This window comes from Oncorhynchus tshawytscha, unplaced genomic scaffold, assembly GCF_018296145.1.
Source record: "Oncorhynchus tshawytscha isolate Ot180627B unplaced genomic scaffold, Otsh_v2.0 Un_contig_2333_pilon_pilon, whole genome shotgun sequence".
Classification (NCBI taxonomy): Eukaryota; Metazoa; Chordata; class Actinopteri; order Salmoniformes; family Salmonidae; genus Oncorhynchus; species Oncorhynchus tshawytscha.
Genome location: NW_024609427.1, coordinates 135,998 through 161,746, shown reverse-complemented (window position 1 = coordinate 161,746; position 25,749 = coordinate 135,998). Strand labels below are relative to the sequence as shown.

The 25,749-nt window shown below is 51.6% G+C and overlaps 1 protein-coding gene across 1 annotated transcript in view; it reads left to right on the top strand.

Annotated features, from left to right (window-relative positions):
• The window catches only part of LOC121844768 (LIM domain only protein 7-like), a 27,203-nt gene extending 1,454 nt beyond the window's left edge, over window positions 1-25,749 (top strand). Inside the window, exons 2-15 of the mRNA XM_042315256.1 lie at window positions 237-481; window positions 4,469-4,580; window positions 9,568-9,729; window positions 11,740-11,801; window positions 11,940-12,003; window positions 13,577-13,636; window positions 16,451-16,476; window positions 16,644-16,751; window positions 17,535-17,899; window positions 18,383-18,427; window positions 18,758-18,813; window positions 21,735-21,918; window positions 22,754-23,015; window positions 25,631-25,749. Coding sequence (XP_042171190.1) covers window positions 237-481; window positions 4,469-4,580; window positions 9,568-9,729; window positions 11,740-11,801; window positions 11,940-12,003; window positions 13,577-13,636; window positions 16,451-16,476; window positions 16,644-16,751; window positions 17,535-17,899; window positions 18,383-18,427; window positions 18,758-18,813; window positions 21,735-21,918; window positions 22,754-23,015; window positions 25,631-25,702 — 1,823 coding nt within the window. The 3' untranslated portion in view covers window positions 25,703-25,749. The remainder of the gene's footprint in view (window positions 1-236; window positions 482-4,468; window positions 4,581-9,567; window positions 9,730-11,739; window positions 11,802-11,939; window positions 12,004-13,576; window positions 13,637-16,450; window positions 16,477-16,643; window positions 16,752-17,534; window positions 17,900-18,382; window positions 18,428-18,757; window positions 18,814-21,734; window positions 21,919-22,753; window positions 23,016-25,630) is intronic.

Here is a 25,749-nt window from a genome sequence, read left to right as displayed (position 1 = left end):
CCTAGTGGGTTGGAGGGGGCGGCAGGTGGCCTAGTGGTTAGAGGGGCGGCAGGTGGCCTAGTGGTTGAGGGGGCGGCAGGTTTCAATACCCGAGCAGACAAGGTGAAAAACCTGTCAATGTGCCCTTGAGCAAAGCACTTCATCCTAATTTTCTCCAGGGACACAACACTTTACACTGCACCCATCATACTACTATGACTGACCCTGTACAACTCTGCCCTGTCTTCTACCTACAGTTGGAGAAGACTGCTTCCACACGCCCCCAGAAAATGGTCACTATCTCAGAGGTCGCTGTCAGGGCTCTGCCCTGGGCCACAGCCAATCGGAGCAGTGTGAACCAGGAAGTAGAGGGTGGGATTCAGACCCAGCCCTCCATCCTGAAGACCAGAGGGGTTCCTGGACCTGCCACCCACCCCAAACCCTTACCCCTTCTCTCCTGCCCAGCATCCCTGTCTCAGTCAGACAGAATGGCTCTGCACAGGTGAGCTCAACAGTCTATACCTTGTGACATCATCCGTACCTGGACTGTCTTAATTAGGGCCAGAGTTTTACCCAACTGTTTATTTCTCCTTTATTTAACCAGGTCGGCCAGTTGAGAACAAGTTCTCATTTACAACTGCAACCTGGTCAAGATAAAGCAAAGCAGTGCGATACAAACACAGTTACACATTGAATAAACAAACCTAGTCAATAACACAATAGGGAAGTCAGTGTGCACATGAGGTAGGACAAGGGAGGGAAGGCAATAAAGAGGCCATTGTGGGGAAAAATTACAATATAGCAATTACACTGGAGTGGTAGATGTTGCAGAAGATAAATGTGCAAGTAGAGATACTGGGGTGCAAAGGAGCATAATAACAATTTGGGGATGAGGTAGTTGGTTGGGCTATTTACAGATGGGCTTTATAGAGGTGCAGTGATCTGTAAGCTGCTCTGACAGCTGATGCTTAAAGTTAGAGAGGGAGATATGAGTCTCCAGCTTCAGTGATTTTTGCAGTTCGTTCCAATCATTGGCAGCAGAGAACTGGAAGGAAAGGCGGCCAAAGGAGGAATTGGCTTTGGAGGTGACCAGTGAGATATACCTGCTGGAGCGTGTACTACGGGTGGGTGCTGCTATGGTGACCAGTGAGCTGAGATAAGGTGGGGCTTTACCTAGCATATACTTATAGATGACCTGGAGCCAGTGGGTTTGGTGACAAATATGTAGCGAGGGCCTGCCAATGAGAGCGTACAGGTCGCAGTGGTGTGTAGTATATGGGGCTTTGGTGACACAACGGATGGCACTGTGAAAGACTGCATCCAATCTGCTGAGTAGTGTTGCAGACTCTCCTAAGTCAAGGATCGGTAGGATAGTCAGTTGTACGAGGGTATGTTTGGCAGCATGAGTGAAGGAGGCTTTGTTGCGATATAGGAAGCCAGTTCTAGATTTAATTTTGGATTGGAGATGTTTAAGATGTTTAATGTGAATCTGGAAGGAGAGTTTAGTCTAACCAGACATCTAGGTATTTGTAGTTATTTGGTAGACATATTCTAAATCAGAACCGTCCAGAGTAGTGATGCTAGACGGGCGGGCAGCGATCGGTTGAAGAGCATGCATTTAGTTTTACTTGGATTTAAGAGCAGTTGGAGGCCAAGAAAGGAGAGTTGTATGGCATTGAAGCTCGTCTGGAGGTTAGTTGAGTGTCCAACGAAGGGCCAGAGGTATACAGAATGGTGTCGTCTGCGTCAAGTTCGATCAGAGAATCACCAGCAGCAAGAGCGACATCTTTGATATATACAGAGAAAATAGTCGGCCCGATAATTGAACCCTGAGGCACCCCCCCATACAGACTGCCAGAGGTCCGGACAACAGACCCTCCGATTTTACACACTGAACTCTATCTCTTCAGAGAAGTAGTTGGTGAACCAGGCGAGGCAGTCATTTGAGAAACCAAGGCTGTTGAGTCTGCCAATAAGAATGTGGTGATTGACAGAGTCTAAAGACTTGGCCAGGTCAATGAATACGGCTGCACAGTTCTCTTATCGATGGCGGTTATGATATCGCTTAGGACCTTGAGCGTGGCTGAGGTGCACCCGTGACCAGCTCTGAAACCAGATTGCATAGCGGGGAGGGTACGGTGGGATTCTAAATCTGTTTGTGACTTGGCTTTCAAAGACCTTCGAGAGGCAGGGTAGGATGGATATAGGTCTGTATCAGTTTGGGTCTTGAGTGTCTCCCCCTTTGAAGAGGGGGATGACTGCGGGAGCTTTCCAATCTTTGGGGATCTCAGACGATATGAAAGAGGTTGAACAGGCTGGAAATAGGGGTTGCAACAATGGTGGGGGATAATTTTAGAGGGCCTAGATTGTCTAGCCCAGCTGATTTGTAGGGGTCCAGATTGTCTAGCCCAGCTGATTTGTAGGGGTCCAGATTTTTCATCTCATTCAGAACATCCGTTTTTTGGGTGAAGGGGAAATGGGGAGGCTTTGGGCAGGTTGCTGTGGGGGATCTGAGCTGTTGACCGGTATAGGGGTAGCCAGGTGGAAAGCATGACCAGCCGTAGAAAAATGCTTATTGAAATTCTCTATCGTAGTGTTATCGGTGGTGAGTGTTTCCTAGCCTCAGTGCAGTGGGCAGCTGCATGGATTTTAGGTTCCCCTGAACTTTTTTAGAGTTTGTGCTACAGGATCCTAATTTCTGTTAAAAGCTAGCCTTTGCTTTCCTAACTGCCTGTGTATATTGGTTCCTAACTTCCCTGAAAAGTTGCATCTCGCGGGGCTATTCGATGCTAATGCAGTCCGCCACAGGATGTTTTTGTGCTGGGCAGTCAGGTCTGGAGTGAACCAAGGGCTATATCTGTTCCTAGTTGTACATTTTTTGAATGGGGCATGCTTATTTAAGTTGGTTTGAGGAAAGTATTTTTAAAGAATAACCAGGTATCCTCTACTGACGTGTTGAGGTCAATATCCTTACAGGAGACCCGGGCCAGGTCGATTAGAAAAACCTGCTCGCAGAAGTGTTTCAGGGAGCGTTTGCCAGTGATAAGTGGAGGCCGCTTGACTGCAGACCCATTACGGACGCAGGCAATGACTCAGTGGTCACTGAGATCCCTGGTTGAAGACAGTAGAGAGATATTTAGAGAGCAGGTTGGTCAGGATATCTGAGGGTGCCCGTGTTTACGGATTTGGGGTTTCACCTTGTAGGTTAATTGATAATTTGTGTATCTAGCTTAGATTGTAGGACGGCCAGGGTGTTAAGCATGTCCCAGTTTAGGTCACCTGACAGTACGAGCTCTGAAGATAGATGGGGGAAATCAATTCACATATGGTGTCCAGAGCACAGCTGGGGGAAGAAGGTTGTCTATATAGCAAGCAGCAACGGTGAGACTGGTTTCTGAAAAGGTGGATTTTTAAAAGTAGAAGCTTGAATTGTTTGGGCACAGAACTCTAGGCTATATCTGCAGTAGGTTGCAACTCCGCCCCCTTTGGCAGTTCTATCTTGCCAGAAATTGTTATAGTTAGGGATGGACTTTTCTGGGTTTTTGTCTTCCTAAGCCAGGATTGACACGGCTAGGACATCAGGGTTGGCAGAGTTTTATTCGATGCTTCAGCACAAGCTTAGGAGGCTTCTGATGTTAACAAACATGAACCAAAGGCTTTTACGGTTACAGAAGTCAACAGATGAGAGCACCTGGGGAATGGGAGTGGGGCTGTAGGGCCTGGGTTAACCTCTACATCACTAGAGAAGGAGTAGGGTAAGGGTATTGGTAAAGGCTATAAGAACTGGTCGTCTAGTGTGTTATGGTAGGACAGAGTAAAAGGAGCAGGTTTCTGGGAGCAGAAGAATAGATTCAAGGCATAATGTACAGACAAGGATGTGAATACAGTGAACCTAAGCATTGTGTAATGATGAGCGAGGTTTTGTCTCTAGAGACACCATTTAAACCAGGTGAGGTCACCTCGTGTGGGAGATGGAACGTAAGGGCTAGCTAAGGCATATTGTGCGGGGCTGGAGGCTCTACAGTGAAATAAGACCGTAATCACTAACCAAAACAGCAATGGGAAAAGGCATATTGACATTAGGGAGAGGCATGAGTAGCCAACTGATCATAGAGTCCACTGAGTAGCTAGGCGAGCTGTTGACACGGCGATTCAGACAGCTAGCGGGCCGGGCTAGCAGACTGGCTTTAGAGGGACGTCGCGACGGTAGCCTCCTCGGACGGTTACGTCGGCAGACCAGTCGGGATTGGCAGGGCTCCGTGTAGTAAAAGGGGTCCAGGCCAATTGTCAAAATAGGTAGTGTAGCCCAAGAAATTGACTGATGGACCTCTTCAACTAGCTGGGAGATGGGTGTAGCACGAGGCTAGGCTAACTGGTGTTTGCTTCCGGACAGAGACGCTAGCCTGGAGTAGCCATTCGGAGCAGGGGGTCTGGTTTCGTGGCACATCGAATCTCCAGGTGTCACCTTCACCTTGTGTCTCCTCCTCAGGTACGTCACAGTGACAGAGTGAGTCTTACCTTGAAGATTAACAGTCGACCACACTTTGGTTTCAACACTCACTGGGACTCGACAGGAGCAAGAGTCGGAGGCATCCAACCAGGTGAGTTGACTCCACCACTCCCCTCCTTCAGGGATGGATGGGGACACCTATGTCCTGTCTACCGTGTTAGCATTGGTTGTAATCCAAGAAGCGCTTAGTAGGTAAGATGTCAACAGAAATGTAGCAACAACAGTAAGTAATGGATGAATAGAAGTTTGAACAAACAGCTGAATATTTATCTTTTTTTGGGGGGAGATATGTTTTAGTCTAAAGGTGTCTTGGTGCTAGAAACGGTTGAATTGACCGTGGCTGGGTCGTTAGTAATGACATGGTGGTTCCTTCGATGTCCATTACCTACAGTACAGGGAGATACTCATGAATGTTTAAACAGACCTGTGAGAGGTGTGACTTACCCTGCAACAGAGACCTAGTCAGAACCACTCTGGATATCTGTAATCAGGATCTATAACCTTATACTGTTCCTCTGGGTCCGTCAGGTGTGACTGGAAATACCATCTACTGCTGTCCTGTAGCTCCTCCTCTCTCTCTCTACTGCTGTCCTGTAGCTCCTCCTCTCTCTCTCTACTGCTGTCCTGTAGCTCCTCTCTCTCTCTACTGCTGTCCTGTAGCTCCTCTCTCTCTACTGCTGTCCTGTAGCTCCTCTCTCTCTCTACTGCTGTCCTGTAGCTCCTCTCTCTCTCTCTCCTGCTGTCCTGTAGCTCCTCTCTCTCTCTACTGCTGTCCTGTAGCTCCTCCTCTCTCTCTCTACTGCTGTCCTGTAGCTCCTCTCTCTCTCTCCTGCTGTCCTGTAGCTCCTCCTCTCTCTCTACTGCTGTCCTGTAGCTCCTCTCTCTCTCTCTACTGCTGTCCTGTAGCTCCTCTCTCTCTCTCTACTGCTGTCCTGTAGCTCCTCCTCTCTCTCTACTGCTGTCCTGTAGCTCCTCTCTCTCTCTACTGCTGTCCTGTAGCTCCTCCTCTCTCTCTACTGCTGTCCTGTAGCTCCCTCTCTCTCTACTGCTGTCCTGTAGCTCCTCCTCTCTCTACTGCTGTCCTGTAGCTCTCTCTCTACTGCTGTCCTGTAGCTCCTCTCTCTCTCTACTGCTGTCCTGTAGCTCCTCTCTCTCTCTACTGCTGTCCTGTAGCTCCTCTCTCTCTACTGCTGTCCTGTAGCTCCTCTCTCTCTCTACTGCTGTCCTGTAGCTCCTCTCTCTCTCTACTGCTGTCCTGTCTCTCTCTCTACTACTGTCCTGTAGCTCTCTCTCTACTCCTGTAGCTTCTCTCTCTCTCTGCTGTCCTGTACCTCCTCTCTCTCTCCTGCTGTCCTGTAGCTCCTCTCTCTCTCTCTCCTGCTGTCCTGTAGCTCCTCTCTCTCTCTCCTGCTGTCCTGTAGCTCCTCTCTCTCTCTCCTGCTGTCCTGTAGCTTCTCTCTCTCTCCTGCTGTCCTGTAGCTCCTCTCTCTCTCCTGCTGTCCTGTGGCTCTCTCTCTCTACTGCTGTCCTGTAGCTCCTCTCTCTCTCTACTGCTGTCCTGTAGCTCCTCTCTCTACTACTGTCCTGTCCTCTCTCTACTACTGTCCTGTGCTTCTCTCTCTCTCTGCTGTCCTGTAGCTCCTCTCTCTCTCCTGCTGTCCTGTAGCTCCTCTCTCTCTCTGCTGTCCTGTAGCTCCTCTCTCTCTCTCTAGCTGTCCTGTAGCTCCTCTCTCTCTCTCTCTCTGCTGTCCTGTAGCTTCTCTCTCTCTCTGCTGTCCTGTAGCTCCTGCTGTCCTGTAGCTCCTCTCTCTCTCCTGCTGTCCTGTAGCTCCTCTCTCTCTCTCTGCTGTCCTGTAGCTCCTCTCTCTCTCCTGCTGTCCTGTAGCTTCTCTCTCTCTCTGCTGTCCTGTAGCTCCTCTCTCTCTCCTGCTGTCCTGTAGCTCCTCTCTCTCTCCTGCTGTCCTGTAGCTTCTCTCTGTCCTGCTGTCCTGTCCTCCTCTCTCTCTCCTGCTGTCCTGTAGCTCCTCTCTCTCTCTACTGCTGTCCTGTAGCTCCTCTCTCTCTCCTGCTGTCCTGTAGCTCCTCCTCTCTCTCTACTGCTGTCCTGTAGCTCCTCTCTCTCTCCTGCTGTCCTGTAGCTCCTCTCTCTCTCTCTCCTGCTGTCCTGTAGCTCCTCCTCTCTCTCTACTGCTGTCCTGTAGCTCCTCTCTCTCTCTCTGCTGTCCTGTAGCTCCTCTCTCTCTCTCTCCTGCTGTCCTGTAGCTCCTCCTCTCTCTCTACTGCTGTCCTGTAGCTCCTCCTCTCTCTCTACTGCTGTCCTGTAGCTCCTCCTCTCTCTCTACTGCTGTCCTGTAGCTCCTCCTCTCTCTCTACTGCTGTCCTGTAGCTCCTCTCTCTCTCTACTGCTGTCCTGTAGCTCCTCTCTCTCTCCTGCTGTCCTGTAGCTCCTCTCTCTCTCTCTCTGCTGTCCTGTAGCTCCTCTCTCTCTCTCTCCTGCTGTCCTGTAGCTCCTCTCTCTCTCTCTCCTGCTGTCCTGTAGCTCCTCCTCTCTCTCTCCTGCTGTCCTGTAGCTCCTCCTCTCTCTCTACTGCTGTCCTGTAGCTCCTCCTCTCTCTCTCCTGCTGTCCTGTAGCTCTTCTCTCTCTCTACTGCTGTCCTGTAGCTCCTCCTCTCTCTCTCTACTGCTGTCCTGTAGCTCCTCCTCTCTCTCTCTACTGCTGTCCTGTAGCTCCTCCTCTCTCTCTACTGCTGTCCTGTAGCTCCTCTCTCTCTCTCTACTGCTGTCCTGTAGCTCCTCCTCTCTCTCTACTGTCCTGTAGCTCCTCCTCTCTCTCTACTGCTGTCCTGTAGCTGCTTCTCTCTCTCTCTACTGATGTCCTGTAGCTCCTCCTCTCTCTCTCTACTGCTGTCCTGTAGCTCCTCCTCTCTCTCTACTGCTGTCCTGTAGCTCCTCCTCTCTCTCTACTGCTGTCCTGTAGCTCCTCCTCTCTCTCTCTACTGCTGTCCTGTAGCTCCTCCTCTCTCTCTCTACTGCTGTCCTGTAGCTCCTCCTCTCTCTCTCTACTGCTGTCCTGTAGCTCCTCCTCTCTCTCTCTACTGCTGTCCTGTAGCTCCTCCTCTCTCTCTACTGCTGTCCTGTAGCTGGTGCTGTCCTGTAGCTCCTCCTCTCTCTCTACTGCTGTCCTGTAGCTCCTCCTCTCTCTCTCTACTGCTGTCCTGTAGCTCCTCCTCTCTCTCTACTGCTGTCCTGTAGCTCCTCCTCTCTCTCTCTCTACTGCTGTCCTGTAGCTCCTCCTCTCTCTCTACTGCTGTCCTGTAGCTCCTCCTCTCTCTCTCCTGCTGTCCTGTAGCTCCTCTCTCTCTGTCGTCCTGTAGCTCCTCCTCTCTCTCTCTCCTGCTGTCCTGTAGCTCCCTCTCTCTCTGCTGTCCTGTAGCTCCTCTCTCTCTCTCTACTGCTGTCCTGTAGCTCCTCCTCTCTCTCTCTCTCTACTGCTGTCCTGTAGCTCCTGTAGCTCCTCCTCTCTCTCTACTGCTGTCCTGTAGCTCCTCCTCTCTCTCTCTACTGCTGTCCTGTAGCTCCTCCTCTCTCTCTCTACTGCTGTCCTGTAGCTCCTCCTCTCTCTCTCTGCTGTCCTGTAGCTCCTCCTCTCTCTCTCTACTGCTGTCCTGTAGCCCTCCTCTCTCTCTACTGCTGTCCTGTAGCTCCTCCTCTCTCTCTCTACTGCTGTCCTGTAGCTCCTCCTCTCTCTCTACTGCTGTCCTGTAGCTCCTCCTCTCTCTCTACTGCTGTCCTGTAGCTCCTCCTCTCTCTCTCTACTGCTGTCCTGTAGCTCCTCCTCTCTCTCTACTGCTGTCCTGTAGCTCCTCCTCTCCTCTACTGCTGTCCTGTAGCTCCTCCTCTCTCTCTACTGCTGTCCTGTAGCTCCTCCTCTCTCTCTACTGCTGTCCTGTAGCTCCTCCTCTCTCTCTACTGCTGTCCTGTAGCTCCTCCTCTCTCTCTACTGCTGTCCTGTAGCTCCTCCTCTCTCTCTACTGCTGTCCTGTAGCTCCTCCTCTCTCTACTGCTGTCCTGTAGCTCCTCCTCTCTCTCTCTACTGCTGTCCTGTAGCTCCTCCTCTCTCTCTCTACTGCTGTCCTGTAGCTCCTCCTCTCTCTCTCTACTGCTGTCCTGTAGCTCCTCCTCTCTCTCTACTGCTGTCCTGTAGCTCCTCCTCTCTCTCTACTGCTGTCCTGTAGCTCCTCCTCTCTCTCTCTACTGCTGTCCTGTAGCTCCTCCTCCTCTCTCTACTGCTGTCCTGTAGCTCCTCCTCTCTCTCTCTGCTGTCCTGTAGCTCCTCCTCTCTCTCTACTGCTGTCCTGTAGCTCCTCCTCTCTCTCTCTACTGCTGTCCTGTAGCTCCTCCTCTCTCTCTACTGCTGTCCTGTAGCTCCTCCTCTCTCTCTACTGCTGTCCTGTAGCTCCTCCTCTCTCTCTACTGCTGTCCTGTAGCTCCTCCTCTCTCTCTACTGCTGTCCTGTAGCTCCTCCTCTCTCTCTACTGCTGTCCTGTAGCTCCTCCTCTGTCTACTGCTGTCCTGTAGCTCCTCCTCTCTCTCTACTGCTGTCCTGTAGCTCCTCCTCTCTCTACTGCTGTCCTGTAGCTCCTCCTCTCTCTCTCTACTGCTGTCCTGTAGCTGCTGCTCTCTCTCTGCTGTCCTGTAGCTCCTCCTCTCTCTCTACTGCTGTCCTGTAGCTCCTCCTCTCTCTCTGACTGCTGTCCTGTAGCTCCTCCTCTCTCTCTCTCTACTGCTGTCCTGTAGCTCCTCCTCTCTCTCTCTACTGCTGTCCTGTAGCTCCTCCTCTCTCTCCTACTGCTGTCCTGTAGCTCCTCCTCTCTCTCTCTACTGCTGTCCTGTAGCTCCTCCTCTCTCTCTACTGCTGTCCTGTAGCTCCTCCTCTCTCTCTCTACTGCTGTCCTGTAGCTCCTCTCTCTCTCCTGCTGTCCTGTAGCTCCTCTCTCTCTCCTGCTGTCCTGTAGCTCCTCCTCTCTCTGTCGTGTAGCTTGCCTCAACATAGTGAAAGCCTCTCCTCTCCCTCCAGGTAGTCCTGCAGAGTTGTGCCAGCTCCGTGCAGGTGATGAGATAGTGTCTGTTGGTGGGCACAGGGTGGCAGAGATGAGCCACAGCCAGTGGAAGGGCATGATGACCTCCGCCCTGCAGAAAGGCAGTCTCACCATGGATGTACAGCGCTATGGTAACAACGGTGTGCTCCCCCCTGACCTGCTGGGAGCTCTGTTTGTCCCTCACCACTTCCCCCCCTGACCTGCTGGGAGCTCTGTTTGTCCCTCACCACTTCCCCCTGACCTGCTGGGAGCTCTGTTTGTCCCTCACCACTCCCCCTGACCTGCTGGGAGCTCTGTTTGTCCCTCACCACTCCCCTGACCTGCTGGGAGCTCTGTTTGTCCCTCACCACTCCCCTGACCTGCTGGGAGCTCTGTTTGTCCCTCACCACTCCCCCCTGCTGACCTGCTGGGAGCTCTGTTTGTCCCTCACCACTCCCCCCTGACCTGCTGGGAGCTCTGTTTGTCCCTCACCACTTCCCCCTGACCTGCTGGGAGCTCTGTTTGTCCCTCACCACTTTCCCCCTGACCTGCTGGGAGCTCTGTTTGTCCCTCACCACTCTCCCCCTGACCTGCTGGGAGCTCTGTTTGTCCCTCACCACTCCCCCCTGACCTGCTGGGAGCTCTGTTTGTCCCTCACCACTTCCCCCCCTGACCTGCTGGGAGCTCTGTTTGTCCCTCACCACTTCCCCCCTGACCTGCTGGGAGCTCTGTTTGTCCCTCACCACTTCCCCCCTGACCTGCTGGGAGCTCTGTTTGTCCCTCACCCTCACTCACTTCCCCCCCCTGACCTGCTGGGAGCTCTGTTTGTCCCTCACCACTTCCCCCTGACCTGCTGGGAGCTCTGTTTGTCCCTCACCACTTCCCCCTGACCTGCTGGGAGCTCTGTTTGTCCCTCACCACTTCCCCCTGACCTGCTGGGAGCTCTGTTTGTCCCTCACCACTTCCCCCTGACCTGCTGGGAGCTCTGTTTGTCCCTCACCACTTCCCCCTGACCTGCTGGGAGGTCTGTTTGTCCCTCACCACTTCCCCCTGACCTGCTGGGAGGTCTGTTTGTCCCTCACCACTTCCCCCCTGACCTGCTGGGAGCTCTGTTTGTCCCTCACCACTTCCCCCTGACCTGCTGGGAGCTCTGTTTGTCCCTCACCACTTCCCCCTGACCTGCTGGGAGGTCTGTTTGTCCCTCACCACTTCCCCCCTGACCTGCTGGGAGCTCTGTTTGTCCCTCACCACTTTCCCCCCTGACCTGCTGGGAGCTCTGTTTGTCCCTCACCACTTTCCCCCTGACCTGCTGGGAGCTCTGTTTGTCCCTCACCACTTCCCCCTGACCTGCTGGGAGCTCTGTTTGTCCCTCACCACTTCCCCCCCTGACCTGCTGGGAGCTCTGTTTGTCCCTCACCACTTCCCCCCCCACTGACCTGCTGGGAGCTCTGTTTGTCCCTCACCACTTTCCCCCTGACCTGCTGGGAGCTCTGTTTGTCCCTCACCACTTCCCCCGGCCTGCTGGGAGCTCTGTTTGTCCCTCACCACTTTCCCCCTGACCTGCTGGGAGCTCTGTTTGTCCCTCACCACTTTCCCCCTGACCTGCTGGGAGCTCTGTTTGTCCCTCACCACTTCCCCCTGGCCTGCTGGGAGCTCTGTTTGTCCCTCACCACTCCCCCTTGACCTGCTGGGAGCTCTGTTTGTCCCTCACCACTTCCCCCCCTGACCTGCTGGGAGCTCTGTTTGTCCCTCACCACTTCCCCCTGACCTGCTGGGAGCTCTGTTTGTCCCTCACCACTTCCCCCCCCACCCCCGGCCTGCTGGGAGGTCTGTTTGTCCCTCACCACTCCCCCCCCCTGACCTGCTGGGAGCTCTGTTTGTCCCTCACTCACCACTCCCCCCCGACCTGCTGGGAGCTCTGTTTGTCCCTCACCACTCCCCCCACCCCCTGACCTGCTATGAGCTCTGTTTCTGTGTCCCTCACCACTCTCTCCCTGGCCTGCTGGGAGCTCTGTTTGTCACTTGCCTTCCTGTAGTGTCTACTGATTTTGTGAATCAATGTTTGTAAACCCTTTGTGGGACCGGGCCTGTCTTGTGACGGACTGGGTCAGAGGCCCTGTGGGACCGGGCCTCGATCATCCATCTGACCAGTGGTGTTCTGACACTTACAGGTCCAACTGATACCAGTGGAGATGCAACGATGGTGAAACTGGCCCAGATCAACGGACAAGAGGTCAATGTGTGACACTTTTTTTTCATACAATCAGTGTTGACATCTCTAACGCATTTACTGACATGATTTGAGTGATGAAGGAAACGGGTTCCAAAAACATCCGAATAATGTAAATCTCCGTGTCTTTTCCCTTCTTAGGGGGTGACCTCTAAGAGCAGGAAGGGAGGTTTTCAGGACGATCCTCTGACTGTCCGAAGTAAAGGTAATGAATGAATTGACTGGGACTTGACAGTGCCTTCAGGAAGTATTCACACCCCTTGACTTGGTCCACATTTTGTTAGTCTGAATTTAAAATGGATAAAAATAGAGGTTTTATGTCAAAGGCCTACACAATACCCCATAATGTCAGTGTAATTATGTTTTGAGATTTTTTGTTGAAATTCATAAAATAAAATAATTGCTGTAGTGACTTTGGTCAATAACTATTCAATCCTTTTGTTATGGCCTAAATACTATGTGCGATTAGTGATTTTTAACATGAAAAATATAAATAATCACCACCTCTCTGTACCCCGCTCATACAATTCTAAGGTCCCTCGGTTAAACAGTGCATTCCAAACACAGATTCGACCACAAAGACCAGGGAGGTTTTCCAATGCCTCCTAAAAGAAGGGCACCGATTGGTAGATGGGTAAACATTAAATAAAAGCAGACATTGAATATCCCTTTGAGGTAAAGTTATTCATTACACTTTGGATGGTGTATCAATACACCCAGTCACTACAAAGATACAGGCGTCCTTCCTAACTCAGTTGCCGGAGAGGAAGGAAACCACTCAGTGATTTCACCATGAGGCCAATGGTGACTTTAGAACAGTTCGAGGTTAATGGCTGTGACAGGAGACAACTGAGGATGGATCAACATGGTTGTTACTCCACAATACTAACCTACAGTAAATGACGGAGGGAAGAGAAGGAAGTCTGTATAGAATAAAAAAATAATATTAAACATGAAACAAAAATGACGACAAATAATGAATTTATTGTCCTGAATACAAAGTTATGTTTGGGACACATCAGACTTCCGCTCTCCATATGTTCAAGCATAGACCGGGGCTGCATCATGTTATGGGTATGCTTGTCATCAGCAAGGGCTTTTAAAAAAAAAAAATTATAAAAAGAAACAATGGCGCTAAGCACAGGCAAAATCCGAGAGGGAAAGCTGATCATCTGCTTCCACCAGACACTGGGAGAGGAACAATTTTCCACATGACAACGTAAGGCCAAATGTAGACGGGAGTTGCTTACCAAGGCGGAATGTTCCGGACTAGCTTAAAGTTTTGACTTAAATCAGCTGGAAAATATATGGCAAGACAATGATTGTCTAGCAATGATCAACAACCAGCTTGAATTTAAATAATGTACATATATATTGTGAAATCCAAGTGTGTAACTCTCTTAGACTCACAGCTGTAATCGCTGCCAAAGGTGACTCCCTAACATGAATTGACTCAGGGGTGTGAATACTTACGGAAATTAGATTACTGCATTGCATTTACAAACATTTCTAAAAACACTTTGTCATTATGGTGTGTGTGTGTGTGTGTGTGTGTGTGTGTGTGTGTGTGATCTATTTAGTCAACTTTGAATTCAGGCTGTAACACAACAAAATGTGGAATAAGTCCAGGAGTATGAATACGTTGAAGACTCTATCTTTGAAATGACTGAAGATTTTTTTTTCAGTTTCCTAGTAGTTCCCGGATGTTACTCTACGGAAACTCAGTTACTCTCGCACTTCCTCTTCTCTTTCACACTTCCTGTTTCCCCTCTGTGTAGAACATGATCTGATTGTTTTGAAAACCCAGAAAAGGAGAGCAGAGTTCTTTAATCAGGAAGGTAACAGTCAATGTTAATGTCTGTCGCCAGGCTTTGTTGTTGGCTGGGGCTTGTTGGTTTATATTCAATTAGTCATTAAGACATTTATGCATTTGCTTTGTAGATTAAATCAACTCGGGCGATTGCTTGTTTGTGCTCGAATCTGCTGCTCATATATATTTAACACAAATATAAATGCAATGATTTTAGTTCATATAAGGAAATCAAATTCATTAGGCCCTAATTGATGGATTTCAAATGACTGGGAATACAGAGATGGTTTTGTTGGTCACATAGACCTTATCTATAGCTGGAGACGGGACCTCTCCTGGTTACCCAGTCTGCTCCTGGTTACCCAGTCTGCTCCTGGTTACCCAGTCTGCTCCTGGTTACCCAGTCTGCTCCTGGTTACCCAGTCTGCTCCTGGTTACCCAGTCTGCTCCTGGTTACCCAGTCTGCTCCTGGTTACCCAGTCTGCTCCTGGTTACCCAGTCTGCTCCTGGTTACCCAGTCTGCTCCTGGTTACCCAGTCTGCTCCTGTAGCTGGCAGTGTCATAATGTAGTTTTTTCCCCTCAGCCTCACCAGGAGTCAGCTCTATGGTCTATCTGTGTGGTGAGTGTGTGTGTGTGTGTGTGTTCAACCTCACCAGGAGTCAGCTCTATGGTCTACCTGTGTGGTGAGTGTGTGGTGTGTGTGTTCAACCTCACCAGGAGTCAGCTCTATGGTCTACCTGTGTGTGGTGTGTGTGTGTGTGTTCAGTGTCACCAGGAGTCAGCTCTATGGTCTACCTGTGTGTGTGTGTGTGTGTGTGTGTGTTCAACCTCACCAGGAGTCAGCTCTATGGTCTACCTGTGTGGTGAGTGTGTGTGTGTTCAACCTCACCAGGAGTCAGCTCTATGGTCTACCTGTGTGGTGAGTGTGTGTTCAGCCTCACCAGGAGTCAGCTCTATGGTCTACCTGTGTGGTGAGTGTGTGTTCAGCCTCACCAGGAGTCAGCTCTATGGTCTACCTGTGTGGTGAGTGTGTGTTCAACCTCACCAGGAGTCAGCTCTATGGTCTACCTGTGTGGTGAGTGTGTGTTCAACCTCACCAGGAGTCAGCTCTATGGTCTACCTGTGTGGTGAGTGTGTGTGTGTGTGTGTTCAACCTCACCAGGAGTCAGCTCTATGGTCTACCTGTGTGGTGGGTGTGTGTGTGTGTGTGTGTGTGTGTTCAGCCTCACCAGGAGTCAGCTCTATGGTCTACCTGTGTGGTGAGTGTGTGTTCAACCTCACCAGGAGTCAGCTCTATGGTCTACCTGTGTGGTGAGTGTGTGTGTGTGTGTGTGTTCAGCCTCACCAGGAGTCAGCTCTATGGTCTACCTGTGTGGTGAGTGTGTGTTCAACCTCACCAGGAGTCAGCTCTATGGTCTACCTGTGTGTGGGTGTGTGTGTGTTCAGCCTCACCAGGAGTCAGCTCTATGGTCTACCTGTGTGGTGAGTGTGTTCAGCCTCACCAGGAGTCAGCTCTATGGTCTACCTGTGTGGTGGGTGTGTGTGTGTGTGTGTTCAACCTCACCAGGAGTCAGCTCTATGGTCTACCTGTGTGGTGAGTGTGTTCAGCCTCACCAGGAGTCAGCTCTATGGTCTACCTGTGTGGTGAGTGTGTTGTGTGTGTGTTCAGCCTCACCAGGAGTCAGCTCTATGGTCTACCTGTGTGTGTGTGTGTGTGTGTGTGTGTGTGTGTGTTCAGCCTCACCAGGAGTCAGCTCTATGGTCTACCTGTGTGGTGAGTGTGTGTGTGTGTTCAACCTCACCAGGAGTCAGCTCTATGGTCTACCTGTGTGGTGTGTGTGTGTGTGTGTGTTCAGCCTCACCAGGAGTCAGCTCTATGGTCTACCTGTGTGGTGTGTGTGTGTTCAACCTCACCAGGAGTCAGCTCTATGGTCTACCTGTGTGGTGAGTGTGTGTTCAGCCTCACCAGGAGTCAGCTCTATGGTCTACCTGTGTGTGTGTGTGTGTGTTCAACCTCACCAGGAGTCAGCTCTATGGTCTACCTGTGTGGTGTGTGTGTGTGTGTGTGTGTGTTCAGCCTCACCAGGAGTCAGCTCTATGGTCTACCTGTGTGTGTGTGTGTGTGTTCAACCTCACCAGGAGTCAGCTCTATGTCTACCTGTGTGTGTGTGCAGTGCTCGGAAGTTGAAGCAACAGCATTCCAGTATCTGGATCATCACTCCCAAGCAGCTCTGTGATTAGTTGATTACTACCTAGTCAGTGTGTGTGAATGTCAGCTGATTGGCGCTGTGGTTTGAGATCATTCAGAAGGCTCTTGGGTCCTGGGTTTGCAGTGTTCTCTGATTCACCCAGAAGGCTCTATTGGGTCCTTGGTTTGCAGTGTGCTCTGATTTACCCAGAAGGCTCTATTGGGTCCTTGGTTTGCAGTGTTCTCTGATTCACCCAGAAGGCTCTATTGGGTCCTTGGTTTGCAGTGCTCTCTGATTCACCCAGAAGGCTCTATTGGGTCCTTGGTTTGCAGTGCTCTCTGATTCACCCAGAAGGCTCTATTGGGTCCTTGGTTTGCAGTGCTCTCTGATTCACCCAGAAGGCTCTATTGGGTCCTTGGTTTGCAGTGCTCTGATTTACCCAGAAGGCTCTATTGGGTCCTTGGTTTGCAGTGCTCTGATTTACCCAGAAGGCTCTATTGGGTCCTTGGTTTGCAGTGCTCTCTGATTAAATCATAAATAGAATGATGATAAATGTGGTGATATTATAAGTAAGCCCGATTTGGGGAAACATTTATTCTCACATTGGCTGACTGTTAAAACACTCTCTCTCCCCCCTCTCTCTCTCTGTTAGGAGGATCGGCGTCGGCGATATCTGATGTAAGTCATAGGAACAAGATGGGGGAACACTGGCTCTTAAGGGTGTGTGTGTTGTGACTGAGTATTGGGGGGTTGGTTATTGTGACTGAGGATTGGGTGATGGGGGGGTGTTGTGACTGAGTATTGGGGGGACGGTGTGAAGGGTAATATTCTGGGATGTCCTCTAGCTCCAGGTGCCGTCCCTCAGCACCTCCCCCTCCAGTTGGTCCTGGGACTCCGAGGAAGAGAGGAGGAGGCAGGAGAAGTGGCAGGAGGAGCAGGAGCGCCTCCTACAGGTCAGGAAGACGCAAATGCCACTTAGCCTGGAACCACACTGAGCAAATGCCACTTAGCCTGGAACCACACTGAGCAAATGCCACTTAGCCTCGAACCACACTGAGCAGATGCCACTTAGCCTGGAACCACACTGAGCAAATGCCACTTAGCCTGGAACCACACTGAGCAAATGCCACAGCCTCGAACCACACTGAGCAAATGCCACTTAGCCTCGAACCACACTGAGCAAATGCCACTTAGCCTGGAACCACACTGAGCAAATGATGCCAACCACACTTAGCAAATGCCACTTAGCCTCGAACCACACTGAGCAGATGCCACTTAGCTTGGAAGCACACTGAGCAAATACCACTTAGCCTGGAACCACACTGAGCAAATGCCACTTAGCCTGGAACCACACTGAGCAGATGCCACTTAGCCTGGAACCACACTGAGCAAATGCCACTTAGCCTGGAACCACACTGAGCAGATGCCACTTAGCCTGTAACCACACTGAGCAAATACCACTTAGCCTGGAACCACACTGAGCAAATGCCACTTAGCCTGGAACCACACTGAGCAAATGCCACTTAGCCTCGAACCACACTGAGCAGATGCCACTTAGCCTGGAACCACACTGAGCAGATGCCACTGATCTTTGACTTCAGTGATTCAGTGTGGAGCTGCTTCCATTGGACCTGTTCGTGCCCCATGTCTGTTATGATAAATAACCAATTCTGGGCTAAACTTACCCGTAGTCTGAGGGAACTGATTGGACAGTTGTCTTGTGTGATGTTGTACAGGAGAAGTACCGTCAGGACCAGGAGAGACTGGATGCTGAGTGGCAACAGGCCCAGGAGGAGGCAGGGGTGGAGGGATACAGGCAGGCTGAGGTGACCCCTGATCCTCTACCGTCCAGATGCATCGTGGGATATGTAGTCCCTTGTGTCAAATCATCCACACCGAACATGGAGAGCTCAGGAGACATGACCAATGGGATCGCTGGCCTTGCCAGTCCTCAGCCAGCCTTGAGCCAGCCCATGCCCCCTGTTGCCCATGTGGCATCCAATCAAAAGGAAGTTGTTTCGGACGGGGGAAGGGAGGAGCCTCGTCCTCAAGAAGGGAGGAACCTGGAAGAGGAGACTGAAGTGGCAGAAGGAGATAATTGGTGAGGAAGACCACACCTTGGTTATTATTTAGTTCTGGTGATGTTTAAACCCTCTGCCCGGTGGCACTTACGGCCCTGTTCAAGAGAATCAAATCCTTGATGCATTGTGGGTCAATTGTGACTGACTTATCTACAAATATTGACTAGTTTATGATTTCAAGGTGATTTGTGGACCAGTCAGTCACAACCTTGCTGGCTGCTGTCTAGAAATTGACTCTGCTGTGATTGTCCTCTCGCCCTCTGTCCTCTCGCCCTCTGTCCTCTCGCCCTGTCCTCTCGCCCTCTGTCCTCTCGCCCTCTGTCCTCTCGCCCTCTGTCCTCTCGCCCTCTGTCCTCCCCCTCTGTCCTCTCGCCCTCTGTCCTCTCGCCCTCTGTCCTCTCGCCCTCTGTCCTCTCGCCCTCTGTCCTCTCGCCCTCTGTCCTCTCGCCCTCTGTCCTCTCGCCCTCTGTCCTGGCTGCCTCCTCTGCTGCCTCTGCCTCCAGGTCTGGGGACTCCTATGGTTTCACCCAGCTATCTATAGCTGACAGGTCAGTCAGTACTAGAGACTCCTATGATTTCACCAAGCTAGGGGGCTTGGGAGTGCACCTTTGTGATGACAAACTGTAAATGAATCGTGTGATTTGTATGACTAGTTGTGCTCAGTGTTTGTATGTGTGAGTACTGCAGGGTGTTGTCTTGTATAACCTTACAGACTTGTGTGTGTGTGTGAGTACTGCAGGGTGTTGTCTTGTGTAACCTGACAGACGTGTGTGTGTGTGTGTGTGTGTGTGTGTGTGTGTGTGTGTGTGTGTGTGTGTGTGTGTGTGTGTGAGTACTGCAGGGTGTTGTATAACCTGACTTGTGTGTTTGTTGATCAGGATGAAATCCAGGTCCTCCCCATCGTTGGAGGGTTTCCACAGACAGGAGGTGAAAGGTCAGACTCTGCTGTTGACTGTCCCTCTGTTTAATGAGTGGCTCCCCATTCCAAACCCAGCCTTGATGTTGATGCACTTTACACCATGTTGGTCAAATCTAACCAGGCCTCATTTACCCGAGACCCAGGGGACAGGGGTGGGTAATGACACTAACCAGCCCTCTCATTTACCCTAGGCCCAGGGAGACAGGGGTGGGTAATGACACTAACCAGTTCTCTCATTTACCCTAGGCCCAGGGAGACAGGGGTGGGTAATGACTAACCAGTCCTCATTTACCCTAGGCCCAGGGAGACAGGGGTGGGTAATGACTCTAACCAGGCCTCATTTACCCTAGGCCCAGGGAGACAGGGGTGGGTAATGACTCTAACCAGTCCTCATTTACCCTAGGCCCAGGGAGACAGGGGTGGGTAATGACACTAACCAGTCCTCATTTACCCTAGGCCCAGGGAGACAGGGGGTAATGACTAACCAGTCCTCATTTACCCTAGGCCCAGGGAGACAGGGGTGGGTAATGACACTAACCAGCCCTCTCATTTACCCTAGGCCCAGGGAGACAGGGGTGGGTAATGATACTAACCAGCCCTCTCATTTAGCCGAGGCCCAGGGAGACAGGGGTGGGTAATGACACTAACCAGTCCTCTCATTTACCCTAGGCCCAGGGAGACAGGGGTGGGTAATGACACTAACCAGCCCTCTCATTTACCCTAGGCCCAGGGAGACAGGGGTGGGTAATGACACTAACCAGCCCTCTCATTTACCCTAGGCCCAGGGAGACAGGGGTGGGTAATGACACTAACCAGTCCTCTCATTTACCCTAGGCCCAGGGAGACAGGGGTGGGTAATGACACTAACCAGCCCTCTCATTTACCCTAGGCCCAGGGAGACAGGGGTGGGTAATGACACTAACCAGTCCTCTCATTTACCCTAGGCCCAGGGAGACAGGGGTGGGTAATGACACTAACCAGTCCTCTCATTTACCCTAGGCCCAGGGAGACAGGGGTGGGTAATGACACTAACCAGTCCTCTCATTTACCCTAGGCCCAGGGAGACAGGGGTGGGTAATGACACTAACCAGCCCTCTCATTTACCCTAGGCCCAGGGAGACAGGGGTGGGTAATGACACTAACCAGCCCTCTCATTTACCTAGGCCCAGGGAGACAGGGGTGGGTAATGACACTAACCAGCCCTCTCATTTACCCTAGGCCCAGGGAGACAGGGGTGGGTAATGACACTAACCAGCCCTCTCATTTACCTAGGCCCAGGGAGACAGGGGTGGGTAATGACACTAACCAGTCCTCTCATTTACCCTAGGCCCAGGGAGACAGGGGTGGGTAATGACACTAACCAGCCCTCTCATTTACCTAGGCCCAGGGAGACAGGGGTGGGTAATGACACTAACCAGCCCTCTCATTTACCCTAGGCCCAGGGAGACAGGGGTGGGTAATGACACTAACCAGCCCTCTCATTTACCTAGGCCCAGGGAGACAGGGGTGGGTAATGACACTAACCAGCCCTCTCATTTACCCTAGGCCCAGGGAGACCTGGGTCCTCCTCATTTAGCTGGGGCCCAGGGAGACAGGGTGGGTAATGACTCTAACCAGTCCTCTCATTTAGCCGAGGCCCAGGGAGACAGGGGTGGGTAATGACTCTAACCAGTCCTCTCATTTAGCCGGGGCCCAGGGAGACAGGGGTGGGTAATGACTCTAACCAGTCCTCTCATTTAGCAGAGGCCCAGGGAGACAGGGGTGGGTAATGACTCTAACCAGTCCTCTCATTTAGCCGGGGCCCAGGGAGACAGGGGTGGGTAATGACTCTAACCAGTCCTCTCATTTAGCCGAGGCCCAGGGAGACAGGGGTGGGTAATGACTCTAACCAGTCCTCTCATTTAGCAGAGGCCCAGGGAGACAGGGGTGGGTAATGACTCTAACCAGTCCTCTCATTTAGCCGAGGCCCAGGGAGACAGGGGTGGGTAATGACTCTAACCAGTCCTCTCATTTAGCCGAGGCCCAGGGAGACAGGGGTGGGTAATGACTCTAACCAGTCCTCTCATTTAGCCGAGGCCCAGGGAGACAGGGGTGGGTAATGACTCTAACCAGTCCTCTCATTTAGCCGAGACCCAGGGAGACAGGGGTGGGTAATGACTCTAACCAGTCCTCTCATTTAGCCGAGACCCAGGGAGACAGGGGTGGGTAATGACTCTAACCAGTCCTCTCATTTAGCAGAGGCCCAGGGAGACAGGGGTGGGTAATGACTCTAACCAGTCCTCTCATTTAGCCGAGGCCCAGGGAGACAGGGGTGGGTAATGACTCTAACCAGTCCTCTCATTTAGCCGAGGCCCAGGGAGACAGGGGTGGGTAATGACACTAACCAGTCCTCTCATTTAGCCGAGGCCCAGGGAGACAGGGGTGGGTAATGACTCTAACCAGTCCTCTCATTTAGCCGAGGCCCAGGGAGACAGGGGTGGGTAATGACTCTAACCAGTCCTCTCATTTAGCCGAGACCCAGGGAGACAGGGGTGGGTAATGACTCTAACCAGTCCTCTCATTTAGCCGAGGCCCAGGGAGACAGGGGTGGGTAATGACTCTAACCAGTCCTCTCATTTAGCAGAGGCCCAGGGTAATGACTCTAACCAGTCCTCTCATTTAGCCGAGGCCCAGGGTAATGACTCTAACCAGTCCTCTCATTTAGCCGAGGCCCAGGGTAATGACTCTAACCAGTCCTCTCATTTAGCCGAGGCCCAGGGTAATGACTCCTCACCTTTCTGTATTGTGATAGAGGGGTTTGTTTTCACCTATTGGTCGTTGGAATAATATTGTTCACTCAATGGACAATGCTCATGTGTCTGTCCTTTTTATTGGTCTTTCTGTACGAACTATGATTTGTTTTACCGTCGTGACTCTGCTCTCTGGTTGGTTATTAGGCGCTACCAGGGAGGTCGCTAGGAGGAAGCTTCCTCAGAGCATGTCCTTAGTAGAGGCTGAGAGGCAACAGATCCTGGACGAGATGAGGAAGAGGACCGCTCTGCTGACAGACAACAGCTGGATACGACAACGCTCCACCTCTGACAACAAACAACCAACTAACCGGCGAGGGCCAATGAGGAGGTAGGAGGGGGGGGTTGTCAACCAACTAACCGGCGAGGGCCTATGAGGAGGTAGGAGGGGGTGGTTGTCAACCAACTAACCGGCGAGGGCCTATGAGGAGGTAGGAGGGGGGTTGTCAACCAACTAACCGGGAGGGCCAATGAGGAGGTAGGAGGGGGGTTGTCAACCAACTAACCGGCGAGGGCCTATGAGGAGGTAGGAGGGGTTGGTTGTCAACCAACTAACCGGCGAGGGCCAATGAGGAGGTAGGAGGGGGGGGTTGTCAGGTAACCAGCGAGGGCCTATGAGGAGGTAGGAGGGGGGTTGTCAACCAACTAACCGGCGAGGGCCATGGAGGGGGGGGTTGTCAACCAACTAACCGGCGAGGGCCAATGAGGAGGTAGGAGGGGGTTGTCAACCAACTAACCGGCGAGGGCCAATGAGGAGGTAGGAGGGGGGTTGTCAACCAACTAACCGGCGAGGGCCAATGAGGAGGTAGGAGGGGGTTGTCAACCAACTAACCGGCGAGGGCCAATGAGGAGGTAGGAGGGGGGTTGTCAACCAACTAACCGGCGAGGGCCAATGAGGAGGTAGGAGGGGGGTTGTCAACCAACTAACCGGCGAGGGCCAATGAGGAGGTAGGAGGGGGGGGGGTTGTCAACCAACTAACCGGCGAGGGCCAATGAGGAGGTAGGAGGGGGGGGGGTTGTCAACCCAGTAACCGGAGGTGGTAGGAGGGGGGGTCAACCCAGTAACCGGCGAGGACCTATGAAGAGGTAGGAGGGTGTGTGCCATTTGGAACATACCTCTCTCTACGTGACCTGTTATCTGACCTCTCCATCTGACCTCTCGGCAGGTACGACTCTCTGGACAACCTTCCCTCTTCCACCACCCTGCTCTCTAACCCCCAACGCCCCCACTCCTCCCTGGGTTTCGCCGCCCCGTACCGTCCCCCCTCCTCCCGGCACAGCATGAGTGTGGCCCTGGGGGGTTACTCCAACGGGACTCAGAAGCACAGCCCTACCTGGCCCCGCCCCTTCAGCACATCTTCCCCCGGCCAACACCGGAGAGGAACCCGTCACCGGCGAATCACGACCCGTCTCACAGCAGCACCACCGGTAATGGACCAATCAGGACTTGTGTTGTATGTTTAAAAGTGCATTTTGAAAGCGTTCCGAGACCTTGACTTTGTTACATTACAGCCTTGTTCAAAAATGGATTAAATCGTTTCTTCCCCCTCATCAATCTATACAATCTACACACAATACCCCATAATGACATCACAATGACCCCATAGTGACATCACAATACCCCATAATGACAAACATTTTTTCACATTTATTAAAGATTACACATTTACTTAAGTATTCAGACCCTTTAATCAGGACTTCGTTGAAGGCATCTTTGGCAGCGATTACAGCCTCGTCTTCTTGGGTATGACGAGAGAGCTGTCCCGATTACAGTCTTCTTGGGTATGACGAGAGAGCTGTCCCGAAGCCACTGCTGTGTTGTCTTGGCTGTGTGAACTTTCACTCGAGTCAGAGGTCCTGAGCACTTCTCTCCGTTCTTCTTTCCCTCGATCCTGACAAGTGTCTCAGTCCCTGCTGTTGAAAAACATCCTCTCAGCATGATGCTGCCACCACCAAGCTTCACCGTAGGGACGGTGCCAGGTTTCCTACAGATGTGATGCTTGGCGTTCAGGCCAAATAGTTCAATCTTGGTTTCATCAGACCAGAGAATCTTGTTTCTCACGGTCAGAGTCCTTTAGGTGCCTTTTGGGAAACTCAGGCTGTCATGTGTCTTTTACTGAGGAGTGGATTCAGTCTGGCCACTCTACCATAAAGGCCTGATTGGTGGAGTGCTGCAGAGATGGTTGTCCTTCTGGAAGGTTCTCCCATCTCCACAGAGGACCTCTGGAGCTCTGTCAGAGTGACCATCGGGTTCTTGGTCACCTCCCTGACCAAGGCCCTTCTCCCCGATTGCTCAGTTTGGCCGGGCAGCCAGATATAGAAAGATTCTTGGTGGCTCCAAACTTCTTCCATTTAAGAAACGATGGAGGCCACTGTGTTCTTGGAACTTAAATGCTGCAGAATTTGTGGGTACCCTTCCCCAGATCTGTGCCTCGACACAATCCTGTCTCGGAGCTCTACGGACAATTCCTTCGACCTCATGGCTTTGGTTTTTGCTCTGACCTTATAGACAGGTGTCTTTCCAAATCATGTCCAATCTATTTAATTTACCACAGGTGAACTTCCAGTCAACTTGTAGACAGATCTTTAGGATGATCAATAGAAACAGGATGCACCTGAGATCAATTTCAAGTCTCATAGCAAATTGTCTGAATACTTCTGTAAATAAGGTGTTTCTGTGTTTGTCAAGTGTCTAAAAACATGTGTTCACTTTGTCACTATGGGGTCTTGTGATGTCACTATGGGGTCTTGTGATGTCACTATGGGGTCTTGTGATGTCACTATGGGGTCTTGTGATGTCACTATGGGGTCTTGTGATGTCACTATGGGGTCTTGTGATGTCACTATGGGGTCTTGTGATGTCACTATGGGGTCTTGTGAATGGGGTCTTGTGATGGGGTCTTGTGAATGGGGTCTTGTGAATGGGGTCTTGTGAATGGGGTCTTGTGAAATGTCACTGGGGTTTGGATTAGATTGAGGAAGAAATCAGGCAGGCTGTAATGTAACACTGGTTGAAGTCAAGGGGTGTGAACACTTTCCAAATCCACCATCTGAGTTTGAGTGCTGTAGTCTCCTCATACAGTCTGATCCCAGAGAGGAGAATGAGAGCATTAGTAACGAGGATGAATGCATGATTAACAGTCTCAGGAACGGAACGGGCTTCATGCATATACAATAAGTCATCATAATACATTAGACACAAGGGACTTTGTGAAAATAAAAACCCAATTTCAGTTTTATCTTCCTGGTGAACTTGTAGCTCATCGTCCAGCCGTATACCAAGGCATTTGTAGGAGGACCTTTTCAATGGCTGTTCCCCCAGACCTTGTCTGGTCCCTCTGATCCCCCTCTCTCTCATCTTACCCCCAGACCTTGTGGATCAGTCTGGTCCCTCTGATCTCCTTCTCTCTCATCTTACCCCCAGACCTTGTAGATCAGTCTGGTCCCTCTGAGCCCCTTCTCTCTCATCTTACCCCCAGACCTTGTGGATCAGTCTGGTCCCTCTGATCCCCTTCTCTCTCATCTTACCCCCAGACCTTGTAGATCAGTCTGGTCCCTCTGATCCCCTTCTCTCTCATCTTACCCCCAGACCTTGTGGATCAGTCTGGTCCCTCTGATCCCCTTCTCTCTCATCTTACCCCCAGACCTTGTAGATCAGTCTGTCCCTCTGAGCCCCTTCTCTCTCATCTTACCCCCAGACCTTGTAGATCAGTCTGGTCCCTCTGAGCCCCTTCTCTCTCATCTTACCCCCAGACCTTGTAGATCAGTCTGGTCCCTCTGATCCCCTTCTCTCTCATCTTACCACTAGACCTTGTGGATCAGTCTGGTCCCTCTGAGCCCCTTCTCTCATCTTACCACTAGACCTTGTGGATCAGTCTGGTCCCTCTGATCCCCTTCTCTCTCATCTTACCACCAGACCTTGTGGATCAGTCTGGTCCCTCTGATCCCCTTCTCTCTCATCTTACCACCAGACCTTGTGGATCAGTCTGGTCCCTCTGATCCCCCTCTCATCCTGTTTGTTCCTGTTCCCTCTCTCCCTCCAGAGTGCTGACTTCTCGTCAGGTGTGTTCAGTGTGTGTGTGTCCTATGGGCAGAGGGGCTGCCATGGTCATTGAGACCCTGAACCTCTGCTTCCACCTGGCCTGTTTTCAGGTGAGTCTGG